Source organism: Acomys minous, assembly GCF_964271855.1.
Source record: "Acomys minous genome assembly, chromosome: 3".
In the NCBI taxonomy this organism is placed as follows: domain Eukaryota; kingdom Metazoa; phylum Chordata; class Mammalia; order Rodentia; family Muridae; genus Acomys; species Acomys minous.
In genome coordinates this window covers 124397261-124421336 of record NC_140485.1, presented here as the reverse complement: position 1 = coordinate 124421336, position 24076 = coordinate 124397261, and the positions used below count along the sequence as shown (strand labels likewise).

Sequence of the window (24076 nt, the reverse complement as noted above, 5' to 3'; positions counted from 1 at the left end):
AGCCTGCGAAGGGTGCAATACGAGTATAAGCCATTTGTCCACAGGGGCCACAAAAGGACTGGTACTGAGAGGAGCCAAGGACAGGTACGCTAAAACAATAGAAGGAAATCACCAGATTTTAAAATACCCAAAGAGACAGTAAAGTTCCAATTACCACCAGAGAGTAACAAGACATTTTCTTAAAGTCTACGTTCATGAGTAAGGTGTGTAACACTACACTGGAAGCCAAGAAAACACTCAAGTGAGAAAATATACATGAAAGAATTTCTGCACTTGCCTTAAGAATACATTTTGAATCATTAATTTTACTTTGAGAGACAAAAAACGTGTCCGAGTTTGCTATCTTAGACCTGTGCAATCCCAAAATTTTATTTGACCTGTTGTGTCTATGTGTCATCTGTAAAGTTAGGAACAGTGTGCCGTTCCTATCTTCAAAACAAGATGATGGCTTCAAAAGTCGGAGCTGGTACTTCACAAGTGTTCTATAAATAACAGCTGTTATTAAAATTACTGTCATGAATGACATGCCAATGTGAATGTTTGTTCTATCTGCTGTACAATAAAAGGAAGACACTTAAACAATAACATATGACAGGCTTAATCTCTTACGCCAATATCCATTGAATGACTCTAGCGTCACTTCTAGGGTCACCTGGAAATAAAATAAACTAATTCATGTCTGCTATGAACGGGTGAATTTTATGTAGTGCCTGAAGTTCACAGCACAGTCTTGCACACCACATTCTAAAAGTTCCAGCTACAGACAGCTGCCTTTTTGGAATTTCTAAACTAAGACAAGATTAAGAACTGAAGATTTTTTTGGTATGGAAGACATGTTTGCATATATATATATATATATATATATTCTGTCCAATATATTTGAAACTAAAAGCAGCTACCAGTGAAGAGGAATGTGGTTGAGTAAGTAAAACTACTTAGGCTAACGAATCTGGACTCTGGAGTGGCCAGGGTGTACGCCGCGTTCCTCTGTTAACCATATGATTTGGGGGAACTGGCACTTTGAACTGTGTGCCTTGCTGCATTCCTGTAAATGGACTCCTGCTGCCCAGAGAGAGAACTTTTACCTCTAGCTCAGTTAGCAGGGGCTTTTTACAAAAGGCAGTTACATAGTTTGTCTCAGAGAAAGGTCACTTATTTGGGAGAATAAGCCTGTTTCCTATTAACATTGTATGAATGAGGTGTTCCCCTTTCATGCTGGGGATGAATTAATTGATTGTGCTTCTAAAACAAAGCAACAATTACATAGTCAAAGAAATTTAGAGACCGGGAGATCCAAAAGATGATGAATAGCTTAACATTTTCACAGAAGAAGAAACTGGGGTCCAGCAAAATGAAAAAGAACAGAGTTGGCTGCCAGCCTCTCGAAGAGACTTACACCAACCTTACATCTTCTTCCTCTCTGTGGCATATGGTAACTCTCATCCATCAATATGTGAGCAGGGTCCCCTCACGTAGGTTCATACACACCCTCACACAGGGTACTAGACACTGTTTATTTTCCATGCAACTTCTTCTTTGCTATAAAAGGTTCTGACATTAGGAACTCTACAACTGACCCATGAGTTGTTTTACCAAAGCTGACTGCAATCCTATCGAGCAAGAGCTGCAAATGGAGAGCAGGGCTTGACACATTCCAGGACTCAAGACTCCATCACTTTAGACACAAAAGGAGCCAGGACAGAGTAAGCACTTGTAACCGAACATAAACCATATGACAAGCCAACTTTCATCTACTTTACTGTTTACAGAAGAACAGAAACAAATAAATTGAGAATAGAACAGGGGAGGGAGAGGACGATGGGTCTTCTCAGGGAATCACTTAGCAAGGACACATCTCTGAAATTTAAATAACTTTCTCAGAAGAATGGAAAATCCCAAGCAGGGTTACTGAGGTTCTACACAGGGACTTCCAGTCTGTACAGTTTTGATAATGTCTCAGAGTTTGACCAAAGAGAACAGAAATATTTTTTCAAAGATTTACTTTTATTGATGTGTCATTGCATGTATATGCCAGGTGCATAAAGATACCTGTGGAGCTCAGAAGAGGTTGTGTATTGGATGCCCAGGAACTGGAGTTACAGGTGGTTTTGAGCCAGATGATGTGGATGATGGAATCAAATCCGACCCTGGTCATCTGAAATGACAGCAAGTGCTCTTAACCACTGAGCCATCTCTCCAGCCCCCAGAAACACATTTTAAAGGAAAATGAATTCATAACCGTATATAACTTGAAACACCTTTTTCTTTATTCAGACAAACTTATCATTTCACAGGTGAGAAAATAAGAGATTAAGTGACTGTGCAGCTTTCAAGATCAGTAGTAAGCCTCAGTCCTTTTGTGTCCCCTAGCTTTCAAATCAACTGTCCTTTGTGAGGATCAGTTTACCTCTACTTCAACCTTATGTCAAATCAATAGGCTACAAGTATGATGTGCTGAAGCTCATTTTGGAAAGCTTTGGGGAAAATACATTTCATAGGAATTTTTTTTCCAATAGAGATGTAAGCACTAGTGCACATGACTTTATCCAAAAGTGAGCAAAAGATTTTCAAAAATCTATCACTTCCAATCACTTCCAGTGGTTTACCCAAAGTCACAATTATAAGTGAGATTAGTAAAGACATTTTGAAATTAATAGAGAAATTGACAAGATATTAATTCTATTAATACCAATAGTCAGAATTCACTTCCTCAACTATATCCTTACCGTGTTTCTATGGCAAATCTTTTCATAAAGGGGTTTGGGAGTGGCAGGGAACACCTTGAGATTCTACCAGGATAGAAAGAACAGTAATTTAACATACCCAAGCCTGCACGTAATAGCATTTCTTCTTTCAGTGAAAGCTCATGTTCCTGAGATTAAGCAATGGATAAAGGAGAGAAAGTGATATCCTATCACTAAAGTGAGACTCTCTCATTAAATTGGCTTCACCTCCCACCACTGATGAAGGCTCACTATTCAGGTCTTCACAAAGCTTGCCTTATTTGAACAAGAATATGCACAATTTAATCATACCATAAAGTCAACTTAATAAGTTATACAAATGCACACACACACACACAGAGACACACACAGAGAGAGAGAGAGAGAGAGAGAGAGAGAGAGAGAGAGAGAGAGATACACAGAGAGACAGAGACAGAGAGACAGAGAGAGACAGAAAGAGAGAGACAGAGAAACAGAGAGACAGAGAGAGAGACAGAGACAGACAGACAGAGAGACAGACACAGAGAGAGAGACAGAGAGAGAGGAGGGAGATACACACAGGCACAAACACTTAAGTGCATACACATACAGGCACTGAAAAAACTGGGAGAATGGCTGTAATTTATCAACATATTACAGTTTATTTTGCTCTATAATTGTATAAAATACTCTTAATGAAAAATTAGCCATAGGATATTGTCATACTCTTTTTTACAATTTCGATTGAATCTACAATTATCTTAATATTTTTCAATGAAAAAAAAATAAATCTCTAAGTTTTGATGTGTGCAACTTAATTTCAGAAGGTTCTGAAAAAGACAAAATTGGGGCTGGAGAGATGGCTCAGAGGTTGAGAGCACTGACTGCTCTTCCAAAGGTCATGAGTTCAATTCTCAGCAACCACATGGTGGTTCACAACCATCTCTTCTGGCCTGCAGGCAGAATGCTATATACATAATAAATAAATAAATCTTAAAAAAGAAAAAGGAAAGAAAAAGACAAAATTATAGGGTAGGGGTATGCAGAGAACGATCAAACATGTGATGCTTGATAATTTTTATAATACATAACTAATGTTTATACTATATGACTTTAAGAAAAGGGTTGCTAGGCTGTTCTTCGTGTTTTTTAAGAATATATATATATTATATCTATATGTTAAATGTGTGTGTGCGTGCTTGTATTTGTGTGTGTCTATGTGTGTGTGAAAGCAGCTACGTGTAGGTGCCTTTCGAGACCAGAAGAGGGTGTTGGGGAGTGGGGAGCTATAGTCATAGGCAATTATGAGTCATTCATTCAGCTGAAGGCTAGGAAATGAACTCCTAACCTCTCAAGAGCAGCAAGACTTGTCACTGCTAGGCCATCTCTCCAGACCCCTTTGTATTTTTCTTTTTATTCTTTAAACTTCTTGTAGATTTACAATTATTTAAAAATAAAATAAAAAAAAAACATTAAATTCCCTCATAATATGCCCTGGGGCACATTAGTGCTGAAACCCTTGTGGGCTTGTGACACCCGTGCGGGTAAGTGGTATTGCTTTGATCACTGTCAGCTGACGGAAGTGTCTCTCTTGGATTTCCTTTATTTGGATTGGCAGGATCGAGTCATATACATACTTTCTATTACAGTATAAATATTTTTTCTTTCTGATTGTGTTTTTTAAACCAAGTCTACCATAAACATGTAAGCGTTCGCTGTATTTGCTGCCTTTTAAATCATCTTGAAAGGGATTCCAAAGAATTCCACTCCAAGTAAATGGAAAGTTAAGATGATCTGTAGGTAGCCACACTTGTTATACTGGAGATCTTCGTTCGACTTTGTACCTCCTTTAAATGTCATTTCCCCAAAGCATATAAGTCATAATGTCAGCTAGCTTTGATAAGGTAGTTATGTCATTCAAGTAGGCATGGGCATGGATATGTATGTCTTGCCACAATTATTATACACACTTTCTGTTCCATCTAAGCAGTAGATAGTCTCTAGAAAGTTCTTTTTTCATCAGAAATGTAAATTCTATTTAATATGTAGACAGTTAAAAACATGATTGGGTCTAAAGACGTTATCATTAGTTTATTTTTAATATATAAACGAAATTTCTCTCAAATCATTATTTCTAGAAATCAGAGTGACACTTCACTTAAGCAGTAACAGCTATGGGCTTCTGTTTTTTCCCACAAGCCAGCAGACAATAGCCTCATTGACCACTCACATTGGAAAGACACAATGTCGTTAAACTTATATAAGCCATAAATGGAACAGTATTTTCATGCAGCATGAGAACAACAAAAGCTGGCCTTGCTGAATCTACTGAATTTCTCAGAGAATGAAAATTCCTAAATATATTTATAAAATTTTTAACTTCAAACCGTCAGCTTAACAATGTACAAGTTTGTTCTCCACAAGGAAGACATAGCCAAGACACTTAAGTAGCCTGTGTATTTTTATTTGCTGCAATTAAAATCTGAAAAATGCAATTTCCATTTCCCATTTTAACATTTTCAACAAAATAATAGAAATATTTACCTTCATCAGATTGGCATTATCTCCTTGCATTCTAACTCGCCCAATGGCTGAAATGGGTCAAACATCTCAAACCATTGCACAGAAAATATACATAACCACCTTGAAAAAACGTGGAAGAAAATCCCACTAAAAGAATTAGGTAAAGAAATTTAAATCAAATCTTTAGATGACTGCTTACTTGTGATTCAACCTGAGAAGACATAAATCTAACCACACTAAGTTCAAATGGATTAGGTAACTTAATTGCACTATCAAGAAAGCTTTTTCATCACCCATTGATCAGTTTCACATCCTTTATTTTTAAAATGTGCGAGTGTGTGTTGTGCTTTTAATACCATGAGCTCTCAGTACCCAGGGAGGCTGAAAGAGAGCTGCCTAAATACCTCCTGTGAAAAGCCAGGGTATGTTTTCAAGGAAAAACTGAAGTTGGAAACAAACTTAACAGTCCTTCCAAACCTGCATAGGAGAAGGAGTCTTATGTTGGACGCCTGGCTGCATCCCAAAACAAATGCTTACAAGTTATCCCTTCGTCCATTCCACTGCCATAAGCAAAACTGTAAAACTCACAGGTGTGGCATTACTTCACATGGAGTTTTAATAAAAAAAAAATAAGTGGTATTTATTACACAGCACAGTGCCGAGATCAGAGCTGCCGAGTGGAGGGTGTGGCTGGGGTTCTCTGTTCCATCTCTCACCTTTAAAAAAAAAATGTTTGGGGATGCAGCATAGGGGAAAGAAGACCCAAGACCGTAGGTGCTAACCTAAAAGAGGAAACTGAAGCAGAAATGAGTAAGGATGGAGTAAGCGGAGTGGAGGGAAGTATCAATTTTCTATAACTCCTCAACAGCTTAGTGGAAGTGAGTTTAAAAGCCTGTCAAGTTGTCTGCCCAAGAATAAATAAAACAGCAAAGGAAAAAAAAAAAAAATTACACGCTGTGAGGAAAAAGTAACTCCTAAGTTGGCCACAAAGGTAAGTGTGGTCCTTCTGAAAACCATTGTCCAGTGTGGAAGGCCAGGCCGGGTGGTGCGCGAGGCCGCCCTCTCACCAGGTTCCTCAGAGATGCAATTCCATCCAAGCCAAATCTTGTAGCTGTTTTTGACCCACTCATTTTCTCCTCTATGCTTGCTGCTTGTAGTCCTACAGAAAGCCCTCATCATGTTCCTCAATTATGTTTATCCACGTAGTGCGTTGAGAGCCTTTTTCTGGGCTCTTCAAAGAAACAGTCACTGGGGCCGGGGGGGGGGGTGGCGGGCGGAAGGGGGCTTTCAACTGAATAAAAATTCCATTTAAATATCTAAGAGATCTAAGTACGACTTCTACAAGCAAAGATGACAGCTGAAAGCCAAATTCTCTCTGGGTTAATAGTACCTTCCCAGGCCCCAGGTGTTGGTCCTGAAAGCAAAGGCTTGGCAGCACCAAAGCCCTGCAAACAGCTGCACTGTCAGTTACTCCTTGTTTAATTTGAATCAAAACCACGTTTTCCTCATATTTGAAGCCCTGACGTTCTTACTCTGCTTTACACTTCCCCAAAGTGAGGTTTACCTCTCTCTAAGGGAAAAGAGGTTAGAGAAAACCACACACACACACACACACACACACACACACACACACACACACACACACACACACACAGATATGCCCGAGCTCCGTTTGGCAAAACTCTGTCCCCGGGGCCTCAAGTAGGCACGCTGAAGCTTCTGTACAACAGTCGGTATCTTTCAGGGAAGCTTTGAGCTTTAGGGGAGAAAGGGACAGATGGAGGTGTGAAGGGCTCCGAACTGGGAAGCGACTTACATGCTGGCATTACCGCGCAGAGATCCCCAGAGGCCACAGGCTCATCATCCAGCGCTCTTCTGTTCTGCAGCCCGAGAGCTCCACCGACAGGGACCGGGACGGCCGGGACCGCGCCCCGCAAGACCCTTCGTCACGCCCTTTCTGGAGAGTTCATAGGGTTTCCCGGCAGCTGCTCCTCGCCTGCGCGCGGGGCGGCGCAAGGTGGACCCCGGGGGCGCGCCGCGGAGTTCAAGAGCGGGTCCCGCGCGCAGGGGCGCGGCCTGACGGCGGCAGGTTCCGCCCGGAGGAGAACTTTCCAAGTAGTTGGGGCGAAGGGCTCCAGCGAGCCGCGCGGGGAGCGGTCCCGGCCGGACGGGCTGGAAGGCTGCGACTCGCAGTGTCCAGAGCCTGTGGCGCGGCACCGGCCTCGGTTTTCCCTGCGGCTCAGGTGCGGCTCCGCGCGCCTGGGGGGCGGCCCAGGGCTCTAGGCAATCGGAGGCTGGGTTGAGGACAGTCAGCTGCCCCACCCAGGGCCGGCCACCGAAGGACTGAGGGAAAGGGAGAAGTCGCTACCACGCGGGGCGGGACCCGGCGCGGGCGGCGGGGGTGGGAGACTGGCACAGAGCCAGGCACAGCTCCGGGGAGGGGACCCTTCTGACCCCAAGGTCACTCGTCTGCCGCGAGCGTGGAACCCCACAGAGGCTGGGTGAAGGAAAGGAGCTCGGAATGCAGGCGCGCCAAATGGGCATCTGCTCTGCCAGCTGCCAAGCACCCTGGCTGTCCCGTACTTTTCTCCTCTTTAGCTCTTCCTATCCCTGTCACCTCTATCTTCCTCCCTTGAGAAACAAACAAAATGAAAGAACAGAAAACAGAAGAGAGGAGAAGGAAAAATTAATGGGGGCAAAGGAGGGCTTGGGAGATTTGAGGCGATTTGCTTTCTTTAATTTTCTTTTCTTTCTTTCTTTCTTTTTTTTTTTTTGTTTTTTTGTTTTTTTTTGTTTTTAACTTTTTCTTTTCTTTCGAGCGGGATTAATTTACCAATGTAAACCAGCCACTCACTAGGGAAAAGTCAAGCCTGCTGGGCAATGTTTCTGCCTAGAAGCTGCTTTGCAAGGGATGTGGGCACAATTACTTGTTTAAAGACTGGGTAGCGCTTGGCAGAGGGTCCCTTCATACTGCATTGCCCGACTAAATTCAGAGTGCTAGGGGAGGCCTTTCCAGACTTGGGTATGTTCAGAGCGGAGCAGTCAGGCTTTCATTGTATGCAGACACATACAACAGCCATAAAAAGCAGATCGACCCTGATCGGCTAGTGGTAGAGAAGGGCTGAGGTAGGAGAAGAGGTAAAACAGGATTTGAGGACAGATAATTACAGGCAAAGAAAGAGGAAGCTGGAAGGCCACCAGCAATCTAGACCACTTCTGGTCCAGCCTGTGTTCTTGAGATTTTTATCAGTACTTGTTTAATGGTCTTTTTTTTTTTTTTAAGTAGATTTAGTAGAGACTTACACTGCTCCAATTAAGAAAAGCTGAGCCCTTCTTGGTATTGCAAGTAGGGAAACAAGGCACCGGGAGATATAGTCTGCACAAACTATTTAGAAATGGCCAGCTAGATTCTCAGGTCCGTCGACTCTCAGTTCAAGTCTGTGTCTGTGACACTAGATTGTCCCAAGGGAATATTTAATGTTCCACCCAGAACTTTCCAAACCAACATAATTTCACAGTTTTGTGGGTCCGGAATCTAGCTAGGTACAGCGTCGCGCTATGCCTACCACGAGACTAATCAAAACAGGAGTTAAAGTTGGGGTGGCTGCTGAAGGCTTCACAGGGAATGTGTCCACCTGGAAGCTCATCCAGGAAGCTGTTCCAGTCATATAATTCTGTTTTGCCTCCTTTGACAATGATTATTCTCTTCCTTCGTCTTCTCTTATCTCCCTCTCTTCTCTATGGACCCTAGTCCTTTCTACGTCCCCGGATTCACGACTTTGGGTTTGACTTTATAACCATTTACTTTAATCATTGCCATCTGTGTGACTATTGGATTCAAAGTAACACACTGGAGCCTGGTAAGATCACAATGAAAAGCAATGACTCCCCATTCCCTGAATCGGTTAGTATCAAATAATTCATCAATTAGAGATAGTGCCACTTGAGTTCCTTTTCTGTCGTGGGATGTGCTGATTTGTGCAATAGTGGTGTTCCTACTACTAGGGTAACAACATTCTAAAGGGATTTGAGGCCTGCTCTATAGAAGGAATGCATCCCTGGTTCCATAAGCTTGGCCACAAATGCATGATTGGGAGGTCATATACCTTTGGGGGTGGGGTTAATACATAACATCATTTTCCACAGTGGTGGTGAATACAGACGCTCGTGGTTGTGCAAGGTGCTGAGAATAAGTTTCAGATGAGGGCTCAGTCCTGAGCAAGACATACCTATTACCATTTCCACAGAGGACACTATGGAAGAGGGGGATTAAATTTAAAAAAAAAAAATGTAAGAGCCAGAAAATAGGACGGAAGGCTGTGAAATGACACCTTCTAAGCAAGACACAACCACTGCAATCACAAACTCATAGAAGCTGTATTTGCCTAAACTGGGTCTACACATGCATAAAATGTGCAACCTAAAAGTAACCAGGAAACAAGAGAGAGATGCACAAGTAACGACATTGACAATGTTCTTTTCCAGAAAAAGAGAATTGCCCAGGTGCGTGCATGAACACACTGAGATTACTTTCAAGGAATTGGCTCACACAACTATGGATATGTGGGTCCAGAATATGAAGGGTAAACCAGTAGACAGGAGGAGTTGCAACCAGATGGCTGAATCCATTCTTGCCTTCAGGAAATTAGCCATTATTCAGTTAATCATTCAGAGACCAGCGATTTTTACTATTCTGGGCTTTTTGTTTCTCCATATGAAGTTGAGAATTGTTGTTTCAATATCTTCAAAATATTTAGTAGGTATTCTGATAGGGATTGCATTGAATCTGTAAATTGCTTTTGGTAAGATGGCCATTTTTACTATGTTGATTCTTCCAATCCACGAACAAGGTAGATCCCGCCATCTTCTGATGTCATTTTCAGTCTCTTTCTTCAGAGGTTTAAAGTTTTTTTCAAATAAATCCTTCACTTGCTTGGTTAGGGTTATTCCTAGATATTTTATATTGCTTGTGGCTATCGTGAAAGGAGTAATTTTTCTAATTTCTTCCTCTGCCTGTTTGTCATTTGTATATAGGAAAGCTACTGACTTTTTTGAGTTTATTTTGTATCCTGCCAATTTGCTGAAGGTGTTTATCAGCTGTAGGAGTTCTCTGGTGGAATTTTGGGGGTCACTTATATACACTATCATATCATCTGCAAATAGGGATAATTTTACTTCTTCCTTTCCCATTTGGATCCCCTTGATCTCCTTTTGATGTCTTATTGCTCTGGCTAGAACTTCAAGAACTATATTAAAGAGATATGGGGAAAGTGGGCAGCCTTGTCTGGTCCCTGATTTTAGAGGGATTTCCTTGAGTATCTCTCCATTTAATTTAATGTTGGCTATTGGTTTGCTGTATATAGCCTTTATTGTGTTTAGAAAAGTGCCTTGTATTCCCGATCTCTCCAGAACTTTAAACATAAATGGGTGTTGGATTTTGTCAAATGCTTTTTCTGCATCTAAAGAGATGATCATGTGGTTTTTCTTTTTCAGTTTGTTTATATGGTGGATTACATTGATGGATTTCCATATGTTAAACCATCCCTGCATTCCTGGAATGAAGCCTACCTGAGACCAGCGATTTTTAAACACATTTTATTAAGATTATTTTATTAGCAAACTATAAATATTTATGGAGTATGATGTAATATTTTATATATATTACATGAAATAATTCAGCTAAATAGCATTATCTGGGACCTTGTTTATGTCCCCTTTTGTAATGAGGACACTTGAATTTTATTTTCTTGATAATTTTAAAATACACAATATAATTATTATCGATTGTCATCAGTATGCTATACAAATTATATAAAAATGTATTCCTAGTTAGGGTTGGTGTGGCATACCTGTAATCATAGCACTTAAAAGGCTGAGACAAGAGGATGGAGAATTTAATATCAGCCTGGATTATATAGTGAGTTTGAGGCCAGCCTCTGATCCTGTTTGTGTTTGGGAGAAGGCGGTCCTACTGACTGAAATATTGTTTCCTTTGCTAGACAGACCCTCATTTACAGTCATCCCTGACTTTTGACAACCATCATCCTACTTTCTACTTCCTTGAGTGTCTGTTTTATATTTTCCAAATAAGTGCTATCACATGACAATTGCCTTTTGTCCATCAAAAAATAAATGGGTAAGTGTCTTATGGTTTCTATTGCTATGAAGAGACACCATGACCATGCCAACTTTTTATAAAAGAAAGCATTTAATTATGGCTTAAGTATTTAATTGGGACCTACTTGCACATTCAGGGTTTAGTACAGCCTTGTAATTGCGGACATACAGTGACACACAGGCAGACATGGTGCTTAAGAAGTAGTGTGAGTTCTACGTGCTGATCTGCAGGGAGCAAGAAGAGAGAGAGACGCTGGGCTTGACTTGAGGTTCTGAAATCCCAAAGCCTGCCCCCAGTGGCACACTTCCTCCAACCAAACCACACCTACTCCAAGGACCTCCTAATCACTCTCTATGAAACTATAGGGGCATTTTCATTTAAACCACCACAATAAAGAAAATGAAACACACACACACACACACGCACGCACACACACACACACACACACACCACATCACATCACATCACATATTCATATACAATGGAAAAAGTAAGGGAATTCTTCCAGTTTTGTAGGCATCATGCAATGAAAACAGATTTAAATGCTAATCTCGTTCTAAAACCAAACTCTTAGGCACATCCCAAATGACATCTGGCCATATAGCTGAGCACCTGATCAAACCAAACTAACAGGTAATATTAATCACCACATTAACCAAAACCAGGTGACATCCTTCTGGGAAACAGAGAAGTGGCTATTACCCTGTTACATAATCCCCACACTGAGGTTTCCACGGGGATGGAGGGAGTGGGATGGGGATGTGAGTGACGGCAAAATACTCCGCTGTGCCTGTGCTGGCCACTGGTCAGTATGTTAGGAGCATCTGCATATTTTGAAATCTGTTCTCACAAAACAGATTGGATATTTATTTTTGGAAGAGTGTGTGAGGGAAATGGTGTGTTACGCGAAGTACAGTCTTTTGATGCAATAGGCCTGAGTTACAGCGTGGCTGTACGGTTTGCAATCACTGTAAAGTGCAGTTTATCCTGCTTTATAAAATAAGGGTAACCACTAAGCATGTTTCAGTCAGATTCAGTCATCCAAGGACAGAGAATTTGGTTATACCACTTGCCCCTCCTGTTCCATATAGTGTATCACCCTAAAACTGAAAGTGCCGGGACCGCATTCCTCTGCACTCAGGAATCTTCTGATGGCATTCCAGACAAAAGGAATTTTGGACATCTGTGCAAATCCTTTAATGCTGATGAGCACTTGGCTATGAAAAACTTCCTTTTTCTATTGATTGACTTAAACATTCCTTTCTTTAGCATCTATTCAGAGCAGGGGTCTGCCTTTCACAATGAGTCTTTCAAATATCTGAAGGCAGAGGTCATCTCTATGTCCCGTCTTCCTTTACTCAGTGTTCATAGCCCTAGTTTTTAATTTTAACTATTTAATGCCTGGCTTCTCGCTATACATCTGATTTTCTCTTCCCTGTCTCCAAGTAAGCCAACAAGTGGTCATTACCAAGTACACAAAGTGGGTTACACATCATAACTGTGGCATTCTTCCTTCCCTGTACTGGGTATTAGTCTAATGTAAATCTGAGCAATTGTTGACTTTTTGAGAAGCAATGTGAAAATGCAGTGAAACAGCCATAAAAAAGTGTTGCTAAAAAATTATAGAAACTTTATTTCATAAGGGAAATTGTTCAAGACATATATCATAACTTGTAAACATTCAAACCCAAATGGAAATTTCTGGGTCTTTTATTCTATAATCAAACTATTTTTTTTCATTAAATGTATTTCTTCAGCAATGAGGAAAGAGAAAACTAATAATTGACTTGTCTGAGTCCATGGATATCAACTTGCCCAGTCCCTAGTGATTGATCCAGTACGGCCAGTGAGGCTTTTGAGGTTTTCTCTTGATTCCCGTTGGCCATGACTGTCTTCACTAGGCCAGTCCCTCCAAACCCTTGACTCACCAAGGGGTCTCTTTCTGAAGCACAAGGACCGATTCAACACCCTTGGAAGCCACTCAGATCTCAGATCTCAGAAACTGACTATCCAACCGCACCTACCTCCCTTCCTCTTTTCTCTGTGCACCAGCTATAAGACTGACTGAAGAAAAGGAAGGGGAGATAAACGGGGAGGCAATTAATCTCTCAGAAATATTGTGAATTGACAAAATCAAATTTTCTGTAAATAATTCGTATCCCCACTTTGAAATAGAAAACTGAAATACAAAATATACTTGTTTTAGACTCATTTCTGTTGTTATGAAACACTTTGGCCAAAAGTAACCTATGGGAAGAAACAGTCATAATCCATCAGTAAAGGAACTCAAGGCAGGAACTAATAAAGGTGGGAACCTGAAGGCTGCTTGCTACTACAAACATCATTACCTCTGAGTGAAGAACTTACATCACAGCCAAAGAAGTGTAGAATGGAGGATGAGTGGGGCCCTGTGGAGGATCCAGCTTTCTGCGTGGCCAAGAGATTTATTTTTATTTGGCTTTCTTATATAGTTCAGGATCACCTATATAAGGAATGGTGCCACCCACAATGGGCTCAGCCTTCTTACATCAATTAACAATCAAGACAATTTCCATAGTTAAATCTGATATAGGCAATTTATCTAATCAGGCTCTCTTCTCAGATGATTCTAAGTTGTGGCAAGTTCACATTTAAAGCTAACTAGCAGAGTCATAGATGGAATGGCAGGCTAAGTGCTGAATTCCCTTTGCAGTGCTTTAACTTTGTGGCTGTTCATCACTATAGACCCAAATGTTTTGATGTAACTGTCTGATATCTCAGGTAATTGTGTAAAAAAAAATTTGAGTCCCTATACCTATAACCTAGCATGTTTTATTTTGTTGCATTTAATCTAACATATCAATTTGGAGAATTAAGTTTGAAAATTGACTCCTTCATCGACCTTAACAGCATTTTTCAGTTATTTTGTTACATGAAAATTTAATAGTGCTATTGCTTATATTTTGGATAAATAGCAGTGTTGACCCATTTAAGGGCCCAGAAGAAGCTGCCTTCTAAAAATGATACTGATCTACAGATAATCGATGTTAGAGGCCAAACATCTTCAGTTACTTGTTCATCTATCTTGTAAGGCATCTTCACAAATGATACCTTGAATTACCAGAGGCAATTACATAAATCAAGAAGTTCATATAGATTTTATATCCTGTAGATCTATTAATGTAAATGTATTTATCCGCCCAGAATATGAGCTTGAAGTCAGGAGTTGCTTCAAAAAACCCAAAGACAATTTTGGAGGGTTTTGGTTGGTTGGTTGGTTGGCTGGTTGTTGGTTTGGTTTGGTTTTTTTGTTTTCTTTCCCATGATTCTTCTTTCTTATTAAAATGAAGAGAACAACTTATATGTTATCTTAAGATTTTCATAATATATGTTGTAAGTCTGGTCCTTATAATTAAGTGAGAAATATGAGCTGGAGGAAAATAAGACTGACATTTCCAATTTTCTTTAAAATGTCTGGGGAAAAAAGTCACCAATTGATGTCATTGAAGAAGAGACTTGAATTAGTGGGAATAAACCCGGTTGTGTGGAGCAAGAGTGTTTCAAACAAGGAGAATAAAGTGTGAGACTGGCTTGAGGGGGAAAAAAGCAAATGAGGTTTCAGAGAGCAAAGGGCCAGGAAACAGCCTTGTCGCCAAGAGATTAGTCATCAGGTTTACTGCAAAAGAAGTTAGCAAAGAGGATGAGAATATGCTGCCCCCAAATGCCAGCTCTGAATGAAGATTACTCTGAAGCAAACACAATTAAGAGGCAGCAAACACAAAAATAATTCTCTGTCCTCCTTCTATTTGCCCAGTAGCAGAACATAATTTTGTACGTGATTTTTTCCCCCTTCTTTTACCTATACTGGGAGACATAAAACAGGTCTTTCTATTGGAGATTGGAAATTAACATCTTAGTATGCCTTCACAAACGTTACCAAATTTGCTGTATTTTCCATCAGTTTCTGTGCATATATTTACATTCCCACAATTCACTGTCTCTAAGAACTCAAACATCTTTTTATTTGCTTGTAAACTCTTAGCAAATGTATCGCCCTTTGTTAAGATAGTATATAAGCCCCAAACTCTAACCTTTGAATCATTCATCTTTGATTGTTCTGTGCACATGCTCACTGTATGAATAAATATGTCCTCAAGTAGTTTCCCTGACTTTGTTGATTAACCTTTCTTATTTACGTCTAACTCAGGGAACTGAGTCACAGAACTTAATAAGGGAGGAGGACGGTTTTACTTCCTTCCCTGTGGAAGTCTCTGGATGATTCTGAATAGACAAGAGCAAGATTGAGTTTATGGAAGACAGATTCAAAGTAGTTCAAAAAGTGGAAGCGGGGAGACTTTTTAGCCGGCACGATTCAGTAAGAGACGACAGTAAGTAGTAGTGACTAGGGAGGTAGAAATGAAAGTAATTAAATTTGGGGTATTTTGAAGGCATTTCTAAAATTAGGGCATCAAGAATAAAAAGAAAGGAATACAATTTGAGGTTTGCACGCATGCAACTCAGTGGATCTGAAGTAGTTAGTGAGGACTGGATTTAGAAAGAAAACGCAAAGGTTCAAACCGAACATCTTAAGGCCACGATCCCTGTCCGTCTAACATATTTAACTACACACTACCTAGAACTTACTTAGTGTTTGAATGAAGTAACTGTTAACAAGCAAAAGTACTTTGTTCTCATGTTTTCTCTAAAACCAGTGTCAAGCTAGTGAATGGTTGTTCACAGGATGGATTTTCCTGGTGAATTAGGACTTTAATGAGTCTTGAAGAATAGAGTAGACCGACAGTAGAAATAAATAAATAAATAAATAAATAAATAAATAAAAAATGTAGGAACACTAGAACCATTTTAGCCGTGGTGTAGGAGAAAATGGAAAAAAAATAGGAAAAGAATTTTCCAGAAAGTTAGCAAACACTCTGGCTGAAGCCAGAGATCTTAGAAACAGGTAGGGCAAGAGAGGGCCGACTGATATTAGAAGGGCGAGGTTTTGTGGTTAAGGAGAGAAGCTGGCCTTAATGTCGTGAGAGAGATACTGAACCAGCCAAACTTAGGTTCAAACATTTCCATCTAGGGCGCCACATGGTCCAGGGAGGTTACAGGGATTAATCAGGATGGATGGTGATAAAGAAGGACCCCTGCAGGGGAAGGAGATACGGAGCTGTTGTGCGGTGTAAGAGGAGTAATAACGTGACGCTGTTGAAAACACGTGTTAGTGCTCTTGTTCCCGTGACCAAACACCGGACAAGAAGTGGCACAGGGGTTTCCTGGTTTGGGGTCTGGATTCTTGTTGTTGTTGTTGTTGTTGTTGTTGTTTTGTTTTGTTTTTAGCATGTTACATAAGAAGGGCTGTAGCGTATTATGGGAAGGAAGTCACGGTAACAGGGGCATGAGGCAGTTGGTCACATTGCATCAGTTATCAGGAAATAGAGAACAACGAATCCCGATACACTGCTTGCCTTTCTCTTTTTTTAATCCATCAAGCGCTCTCGCCCACACACCGCGCATAGTCAGGACCGGCTTCTCGTCTCAGTTCAAGCTTTCTGGAAACAGTGTCACTGACACACTCAGAGTTGTGTATCCATGGTAACCCTAAATTCAGTCACACTGACCGTGGAGATGAACTATCACAACTATGACAAGTAAAGATTAACTGTCTGACTGCTATGAGGTCAGAGATACGTGAGGAGGAAAGTTGAACCCAAGAAGCCACGGTTCCAGTCTCGTCTATCCCTGTAGGACAAGTGTCTGAGGCCTTTATGCCTCACATCACGTAGACAAAGCAGGATTAACAGATTCCTGACAGTTTTTATAGCATCCCACACACAAACCTTTCCTATTCTAAATGCCAATAATTATGAGAATCATAAGGACTTTTCTGGGAGGTGGTGTTTCCCCTTCTCTGCAAATGGGAGAATTTATACATTTTTTTTCTTTTTCTTCTTCTTCTCTTGCTTAGGCATGACAAGGAGTTGCTTTAGAAAAAAAGAATGTGACTGACATTCCCCCTGTAGTCCAGAAGCTCTTATGAGTGCAACTTATTCTCTTCCCTTGCTCCAGTCCTAGAACACAGCAATATTCTCAGTGATGAAGATGCCCTCAGCCTCGATTCCAAGGTGGGGATGCAATGTAGCAGGGACTCTAGCCAACTGGCAGGAAAACTTTACAAATCACACATACGGTATGACGCTCTATGCCACGAGGACTTGGGCCTACCTATTAGAGGGGTATAATTAAACTCCTCGTAACAAATGTAAGAACTGTTATGTAAAGAATACATAAGCTACAAAGTGCTGGGGGGGGGGGGCAGAGGCAGGCAGACCTTTGTGAGTTCCAGGCCACCATGGTCTGCAAAGCAAATTCAAGACAGCCAAAGATACACAGAGAAACCCTGTATCAAAAAACCAAAAAAAAAAAAAACAAAAAAAAACAAAAAAAAGAAAAGAAAAGAAAAAGAAAGAAACAAATAAAAAGCAAAGCAAGAATAAATAAGCTAGAATGTAAAAAAAAAAAAAGTAAATAAAGCCACAAATAATCGATTTTGAATGGTATTTGAGTAATTTAAAGTATTATTTTATATGAAAAACTATTTATGATTTCAGAGATACTGAACAGCACATATACCACTGAAATATGATGATATTCATGAGGGTAACCAGCAAAGCACAGGCATAGGCATGAATTCTAGTTCATGTTACATATTTGCTTTGACTTGATTTTATGCAAGTTTTCCTTTTTAAAGTGAAATAAATTAGTTCTCTAGTGCCCCAGGAAGTGGGAAGTGTGTGATGGGTGAGGTAGGGGAGAATGACAGAAAGATAAGGGGAGGAGAGATCAAATTTCCCATAGGAGACAGGTAAATCTAGAGCTCAGTCTAACACTGCGGAACCAACACATTTCTGTATGAAACTTCTTGTCAGAAAATTTAGTATCAGGGATACTTTTCCTCACCTAGAGGTGAAGCTAATACAAAAGAAAAAGGTACATTTTTTAATGCAAAGAACGTCATGTCATGCATTTTATTTAGAACTGTGCAGCTCAAACTGTTTATAGAAGGCAACCAGCCAACATCAGATTTAGAGATATTGGTGCACATTTTCTATTACTTTATCTTTTAAAGGAATGTATTAGGAACCTGCAGACCTAGCTACACTAAACTATGTAGCTGGTGTTTAAAATAACGGAAAAACCATTCTGCGGATAAAGAGTAATAATTTAATGATGCATGCCTACAGAAAATAGAGTGAGCAAGGTGGTTAGCTCTCTGAACAAAGCAGAATCCTATATGCCTCAGCTTAGGGAAGAACGTTGCTTGTTCCTACAGAAAACACATAAGGAGGGAAAATAATATGGTCCTTGAGTTGAAAGAAAGCAGGCATATCTCATCATTATCAACTTAAAACATCTATCTAGACCTAAAAACATCTTGCCCCCTAAACAACTAAGCTTAATTGTAAAACTAAACTATCTAGTCTTCAATGCCATCAGAGACTTAGGAAGGAATAAAATTAATTACCTGAGTATACACGGGTGCAGGTTATCAGCTTCCTAAATGAGAAGATGACAGAGATAGTTTACTACCTGAGCAGTCACCCAAAATGCTCTATAATGTTGGAGCATTATCTTCAACCTTCTGGCCCAGTATATCTTACAGACATATTTGTGAGGCAAGAACTATTGAGGACTTGCTTAACCTGTCTTGGCAGAGTTTGGCCGTTGACTCTACCTGAATCCAAGCTTGCCCTTTTTTAGGCAGAATTCTGTCTGTGGTAAGAGAGAGAGAGAGAGAGAGAGAGAGAGAGAGAGAGAGAGAGAGAGAGAGAGAGAGAGAGAGAGAGAGAGAGAGAACATTTTGCCCAGTGGCTTGTTTGCTGCATTTGAACTTATCTCCACAAAGAGGTTCTTTGATGCTCATCATCCTCTTTGAGGTAGGCTGGGTGTCTCCAGGAGTTAACCTGTCTCATTGTCAATGAATCTTTATGAGATATGACAGATATTAAATTACATTCAGAATTTTAGATGCACCAAGATAGGAAAGATGTTTTCTTCAAGGCTGCCAAATACAAATAGCCAAAACACTGAGAAAATAACATTTATATAATTCCTGATTGTTTTATGGTTTTTCTTGCTCTAGGTAGTTTATTGTATATATGTGTAATAATATAAGTGAATATATAAAAAATGAAGAAAAGGAAAAGAAAGCAGGCATAGCTGAAGAAAATAGGGATGGAGGTCAGAAGGCCAGGTTACACTTTTGAAAGATTCTTAAGTCAGCATACAGACTAGAATTTAATTTACAGTTCTCTGGTGTACTACAAATGGATTCAGACAGGAACATGGCAATTGCCTACCAAGTTGAAGATTTATTAGAAAAGGACAATAATTAAAAACTTGATGTGACAATTTATTTTGCCTGTCAGCTTAGTGGGTCCACAGGTTGTCCAGATAATTGGCTAGACATTTGTCTGGATTTTTTTTGTAAAGGTATTTTTCTTCATTAGACTAACGTTTAAAGCAGTGGTCTTAAAATAAAGCAGATTGTCCTCTATAAAAGTGGCTCTCCTCTAATCAGCTGAGATTTGAGTAGGGGAGATGTTGGGGGAAGAAGTGTCACAAGTAAGGCAGGAATCGTCAACCTTTGGACTTCTATAACATCGTTTAGGACAAGGACCTTTAGAAGCCAAAGGAAACACTGGCTCTTCTGTGTCTCCAGCCTTCCAGAGAAACTCCACACGTGAACCAATTCAAATTCTCTCTCTCTCTCTCTCTCTCTCTCTCTCTCTCTCTCTCTCTCTCTCTCTCTCTCTCTCTCCCTCCCTCCCTCCCTCCCTCCCTCCCTCCCTCCTTCCCCCTTCCATATCTACCTCTTGCTATCCTGCTCTTGCTTACTCACTTTTGTTCCCTCTCTCCCAGTGCTCTCTCCCTGTCCTATTGGTTCTGTTTCTCAGGAAAGTCCTGGCTAATAGACAGGATGACCACTTTGGTAGGTGCTGCTGTAATCTTGGTGGAAAATAACGATGATCCTGTTAAAGGTGTTGAGAGTAAAGGGTACTAAAAGAAGTACATAGTTCTGAGAGGGTTTTAGAGAGTGGGGTAATTGGATCCATGATGCTTTGGGTTCAGGAGACTAAAGGAATGAGAAGGACCAAGATGGACGTTCACGTTTTAGACTTGAACAGCAACACAGAAGATGAAAGTTAACCCAGGAGAAAGAGCAATTTTGGAAGACTGAGGGTGGGCCGAAAGAAGGTAAGCTGCCTGAAGAGGTCTATAGAAACCACCAGATCAATGGCACACGTATCTGGAGCTGTTAGCATGTTTGGGAAATCATCAGCATACAGGTGACATTTCATGCGCTGAGAATGAGTCATACTCCATCTATATGTACCAATAAAGAAGATAAAGATGCTGAGGCCTTGGCATGGAGCAAATGAGCACTTAAGTGGAATGAACTAGCAAAGGAGACTGGGAAGGAAAGCCTTGGAAAGCAGTATAAAAGTAGGAGTTTGGCATTCAAACATGTTTCAGGAAGGAAGAAGGATTTGGCATTGGTAGCAATGCAAACGGAGGCTGGAGGACACTTGAGTATGGAAACTGAGCACTCCCTCGGCAACGAAGGAGCCAGAAACCATGATGGAGCAGCATGAGAAGGAGATGAGCTGGGCTGATTTCCTTTAACACAGTGTCCTCCAAGCTCAGCGCTGTTAAAATTACCTCCTTCTTTCTTTTTTTTGGAAAGTACTCAATGACCCCACACATACGAGGAGCCTAAAAACAGTCAAACTCAATGGAGTCTAAACCTGAGACGAAGCAAGGCTGGATGCGGAGCTAATATGAGGCACTGACCAACACACAAAGTTTCTGCTAAGCAAGAGGAATGTTTTTGAGATCTGTTGCACAGCATGCAATCACAATAGTAGTCTTCATTTATTTAAAAATCGCTCAAAAGCCAAGTGGCGGTGAGCTAGCTTAGCCAGTAAGACACTTGTGGTACAAGCATGAAAACCGTGGTTCAAGGCCCAGTGCTTGTGTCAAAACTCAGGCAAAGTTGTGCAAGTTTGATCCCAGCTCTCGGGAGGCCGAGCCCAGGGAATCTCTGAGGTTTGGAGGCAACCCTAGCCTAATTATCAAGTTCCAGGTGCCAATGAGAGACTCCATCTCAAAAAAATCAGGCGAGCTTCTTCTAAGAAATGACACTGAAGTTGATCTCTGGCTTTCGAACACAAGCACTTGTGTGCACATACATAAATTGAAAGAAAAAAATTAGTTTATCCATCCCCCAAAAAATATTCACGAGGTAAAGTTTATTGTAATTTGTTTGATGTTCCTCAATATGTATTTATATAGAAGCACCACATTATACTGCATAGATACAAGCAATTATTGTTTGTCAATTAAGACATATGTAAAGGAAAAATGATGGACAATGTGCTATAGTCAAGTTTTACAATAAATTTAGCTCTAAAATAGAAAAGACACTAATGAAACATTTCCTTGAGAAGGCTAGTAGTCATGTTTTGCTATTTCAAGGGATACAGAAAATACTAAAGCTCTGGAGAGAAAAAAAATGGAATGGGGGAGTCGTCCAACAAACGAACTAGGTAACCAAGTCTGGCTTTGAACTTGGAACCCTTCTCCCTCAGCCTTCCGAGAGCTGGTACTAGAGGAATAAAACACCACATCCATCATCTGTTATTCTGTTATATCTCACTGCAATGATCCAGAAACAAACAGGTGTTATGTCAAGTTTTCTATCTGAAAATATATAATAAACAACAACCAAAACTGACGAATTGCTCGGTTTTCTAAGAAATGTAGCAAACATCACAAAAATGTATACAGTGTATAAATTTCTACTAGAGTTTAGAGGGAAAAAAACTCATCAAAGGTCTGAGGCTACATAGTCTTTACTGGATTTAAAAAGAAAAAGATGACAGAAATTTAAAATTCACATTTTGGGGCTGGAGAGATAGCCCCATGGTTATGAGAGCTCCCACTCTTGCAGAGGACCCTGTTTCGTTTCTCTGTGCTCTCATCAGGCAGAGCACAACCTCCTGGGACTCCATCTCTAGGGGATCTGATGTCCTCTTCTCGTTCTGGCCAGCCCTAGCATGTACCCACACAAACATATCCTCAGGGGGGAAATACTTACACCATGGAATTTTGTATATGTATATATCGCCATGTTAAAGACCGTTGCACTTTTTTTCCACTATAAGTTCATGCATGTTTAACTTTTAAGCTGGATCTTTGGTTGTCCGTTTGCTATTTGATATGCCATTGCCAGAATTTAATCATTTTCATTTCTTTAATAACGGTTTCAATCATATAATCTCTCTGCTGGTCTTGAAGAAGCTAATTTTATTGTTTAAATTGTCTGCCAGAGACAGAACAATTGGAAACAGAAAGTATAGTCTCAGGCCAAGAAATGTGATTGAAAACATGAGCCCTGACTCTTAAATGGGAGATGAGAACGGTTAGAAAAAGCTGTGTGGGATCAATTTTTGCTTGAATTGGTTCACAAAGAGTAGCCACTTATGAAATGTAACTTTGCAATAAAGGTCTCAGGAAGTAAGAAACAGAAGGTTCTGAGACCCAGAACTAGTAGAATGGGCAAAGAACTTGGGGCACCAGTGGAAGTGGGCATCCTACAAGAAAGGCCCCCCTTTGAGAGTCACAGGAGCAGAGACTTAAACATAACCTGTGTTGCTCAGCGGCCTCGAGTGAAGACTCCCCCACCTTGGTCTAGCTCCATAGCTATAGAATGGAATAATTGCTACCCAGCCTTGTTGACTGATGTGTTTTCATAGTGTTAGTTAAACATCTGGCAAAGCAGAAGTTTAAAAACAATAATAATTATCGCTGGTAATTTTAAAATGGAATCAGGTTTTCTATAGGGGGGAAAAAGCAAAAAACAAACAAAGAAAAACACCTCAGATTCCCCGAGTAAAGAAAGTAAAGTTCATTAACAGAATAATTAGGCAAAATTACTACCAAACTCATAAGTTGGAATTTGGTGATTCTGTTTTGTGTCTTTATGTTCTCGGCATGGAAATGATTGGTAGTTAGCATTCCTAAAATTGTGGTATAAAAGATGATACCATCTCAAATTTTCCTGGTTTGGCTGACACACCCTGCAGTAAGGACATAGATCTTGGACCATGGATGTGTGCTGCAATCACTGGGGAGAAGATAGACTTTGTTTGGCTGAGTGTTTCCCAGATTCACAGAACAAACAGAGTTCGGTGGAGTGTTTGTTCAGGACATCTGGGCTTACCCCCACCATCAGAACCTACCTTTCCTGAGTTCTATATGAACTGCCTTGGTAAATTTAGAAGAAGTCATTCAACTCTTGTTTATGATTTCCCCGGTTTTCTTTGTCTCTTACACAGTTATTTTACTTTATTGTATTGTATTTTAGTACACAGTTATTTTATAGTTTCTTGTTTTTATTGAAGCGTTTCAAAATATCTTTTCAAATTACAGTGAAAGCTATATATTGATATTTTGCTCACTTCTTTATTATAGTAAAATATAGATAACAATTTTATGTGTGAAGTCCTGTGGCATTACTTGCATTCGCACTGATCTCAGGTAGCACCAGGAACCTTCTCTTGAGCCTGCTGATGGGCTAAACCAAAACTGTAAACTCACTAAGTAGCAACCTGTTGCTTTCTCTCTTCCTACCCCTGCTTAGGTCCATTCTAGTTTTGTCTCCATGCCTTTGTCTGTTCCTGAATAT

The 24076-nt window shown here is 40.3% G+C and overlaps 1 protein-coding gene across 6 annotated transcripts in view; it reads right to left on the bottom strand.

Annotated features, from left to right (window-relative positions):
- The window catches only part of ADGRG6 (adhesion G protein-coupled receptor G6), a 186971-nt gene that overhangs the window by 128101 nt on the left and 34794 nt on the right, over positions 1-24076 (bottom strand). For 2 of the 6 annotated variants that reach the window (XM_084776096.1, XM_084776097.1), the window contains exon 2: positions 2050-2155. Coding sequence is in view for 3 of the 6 variants with exons in the window: in XM_084776099.1 (XP_084632225.1) it covers positions 7042-7043 (2 nt within the window). In the remaining 3 variants the exon portion in view is untranslated. Of the gene's footprint in view, positions 1-2049; positions 2156-7041; positions 7786-24076 lie in introns of those variants that run through there. The other 4 variants (XM_084776095.1, XM_084776099.1, XM_084776094.1 and 1 more) reach the window with 4 other exon arrangements.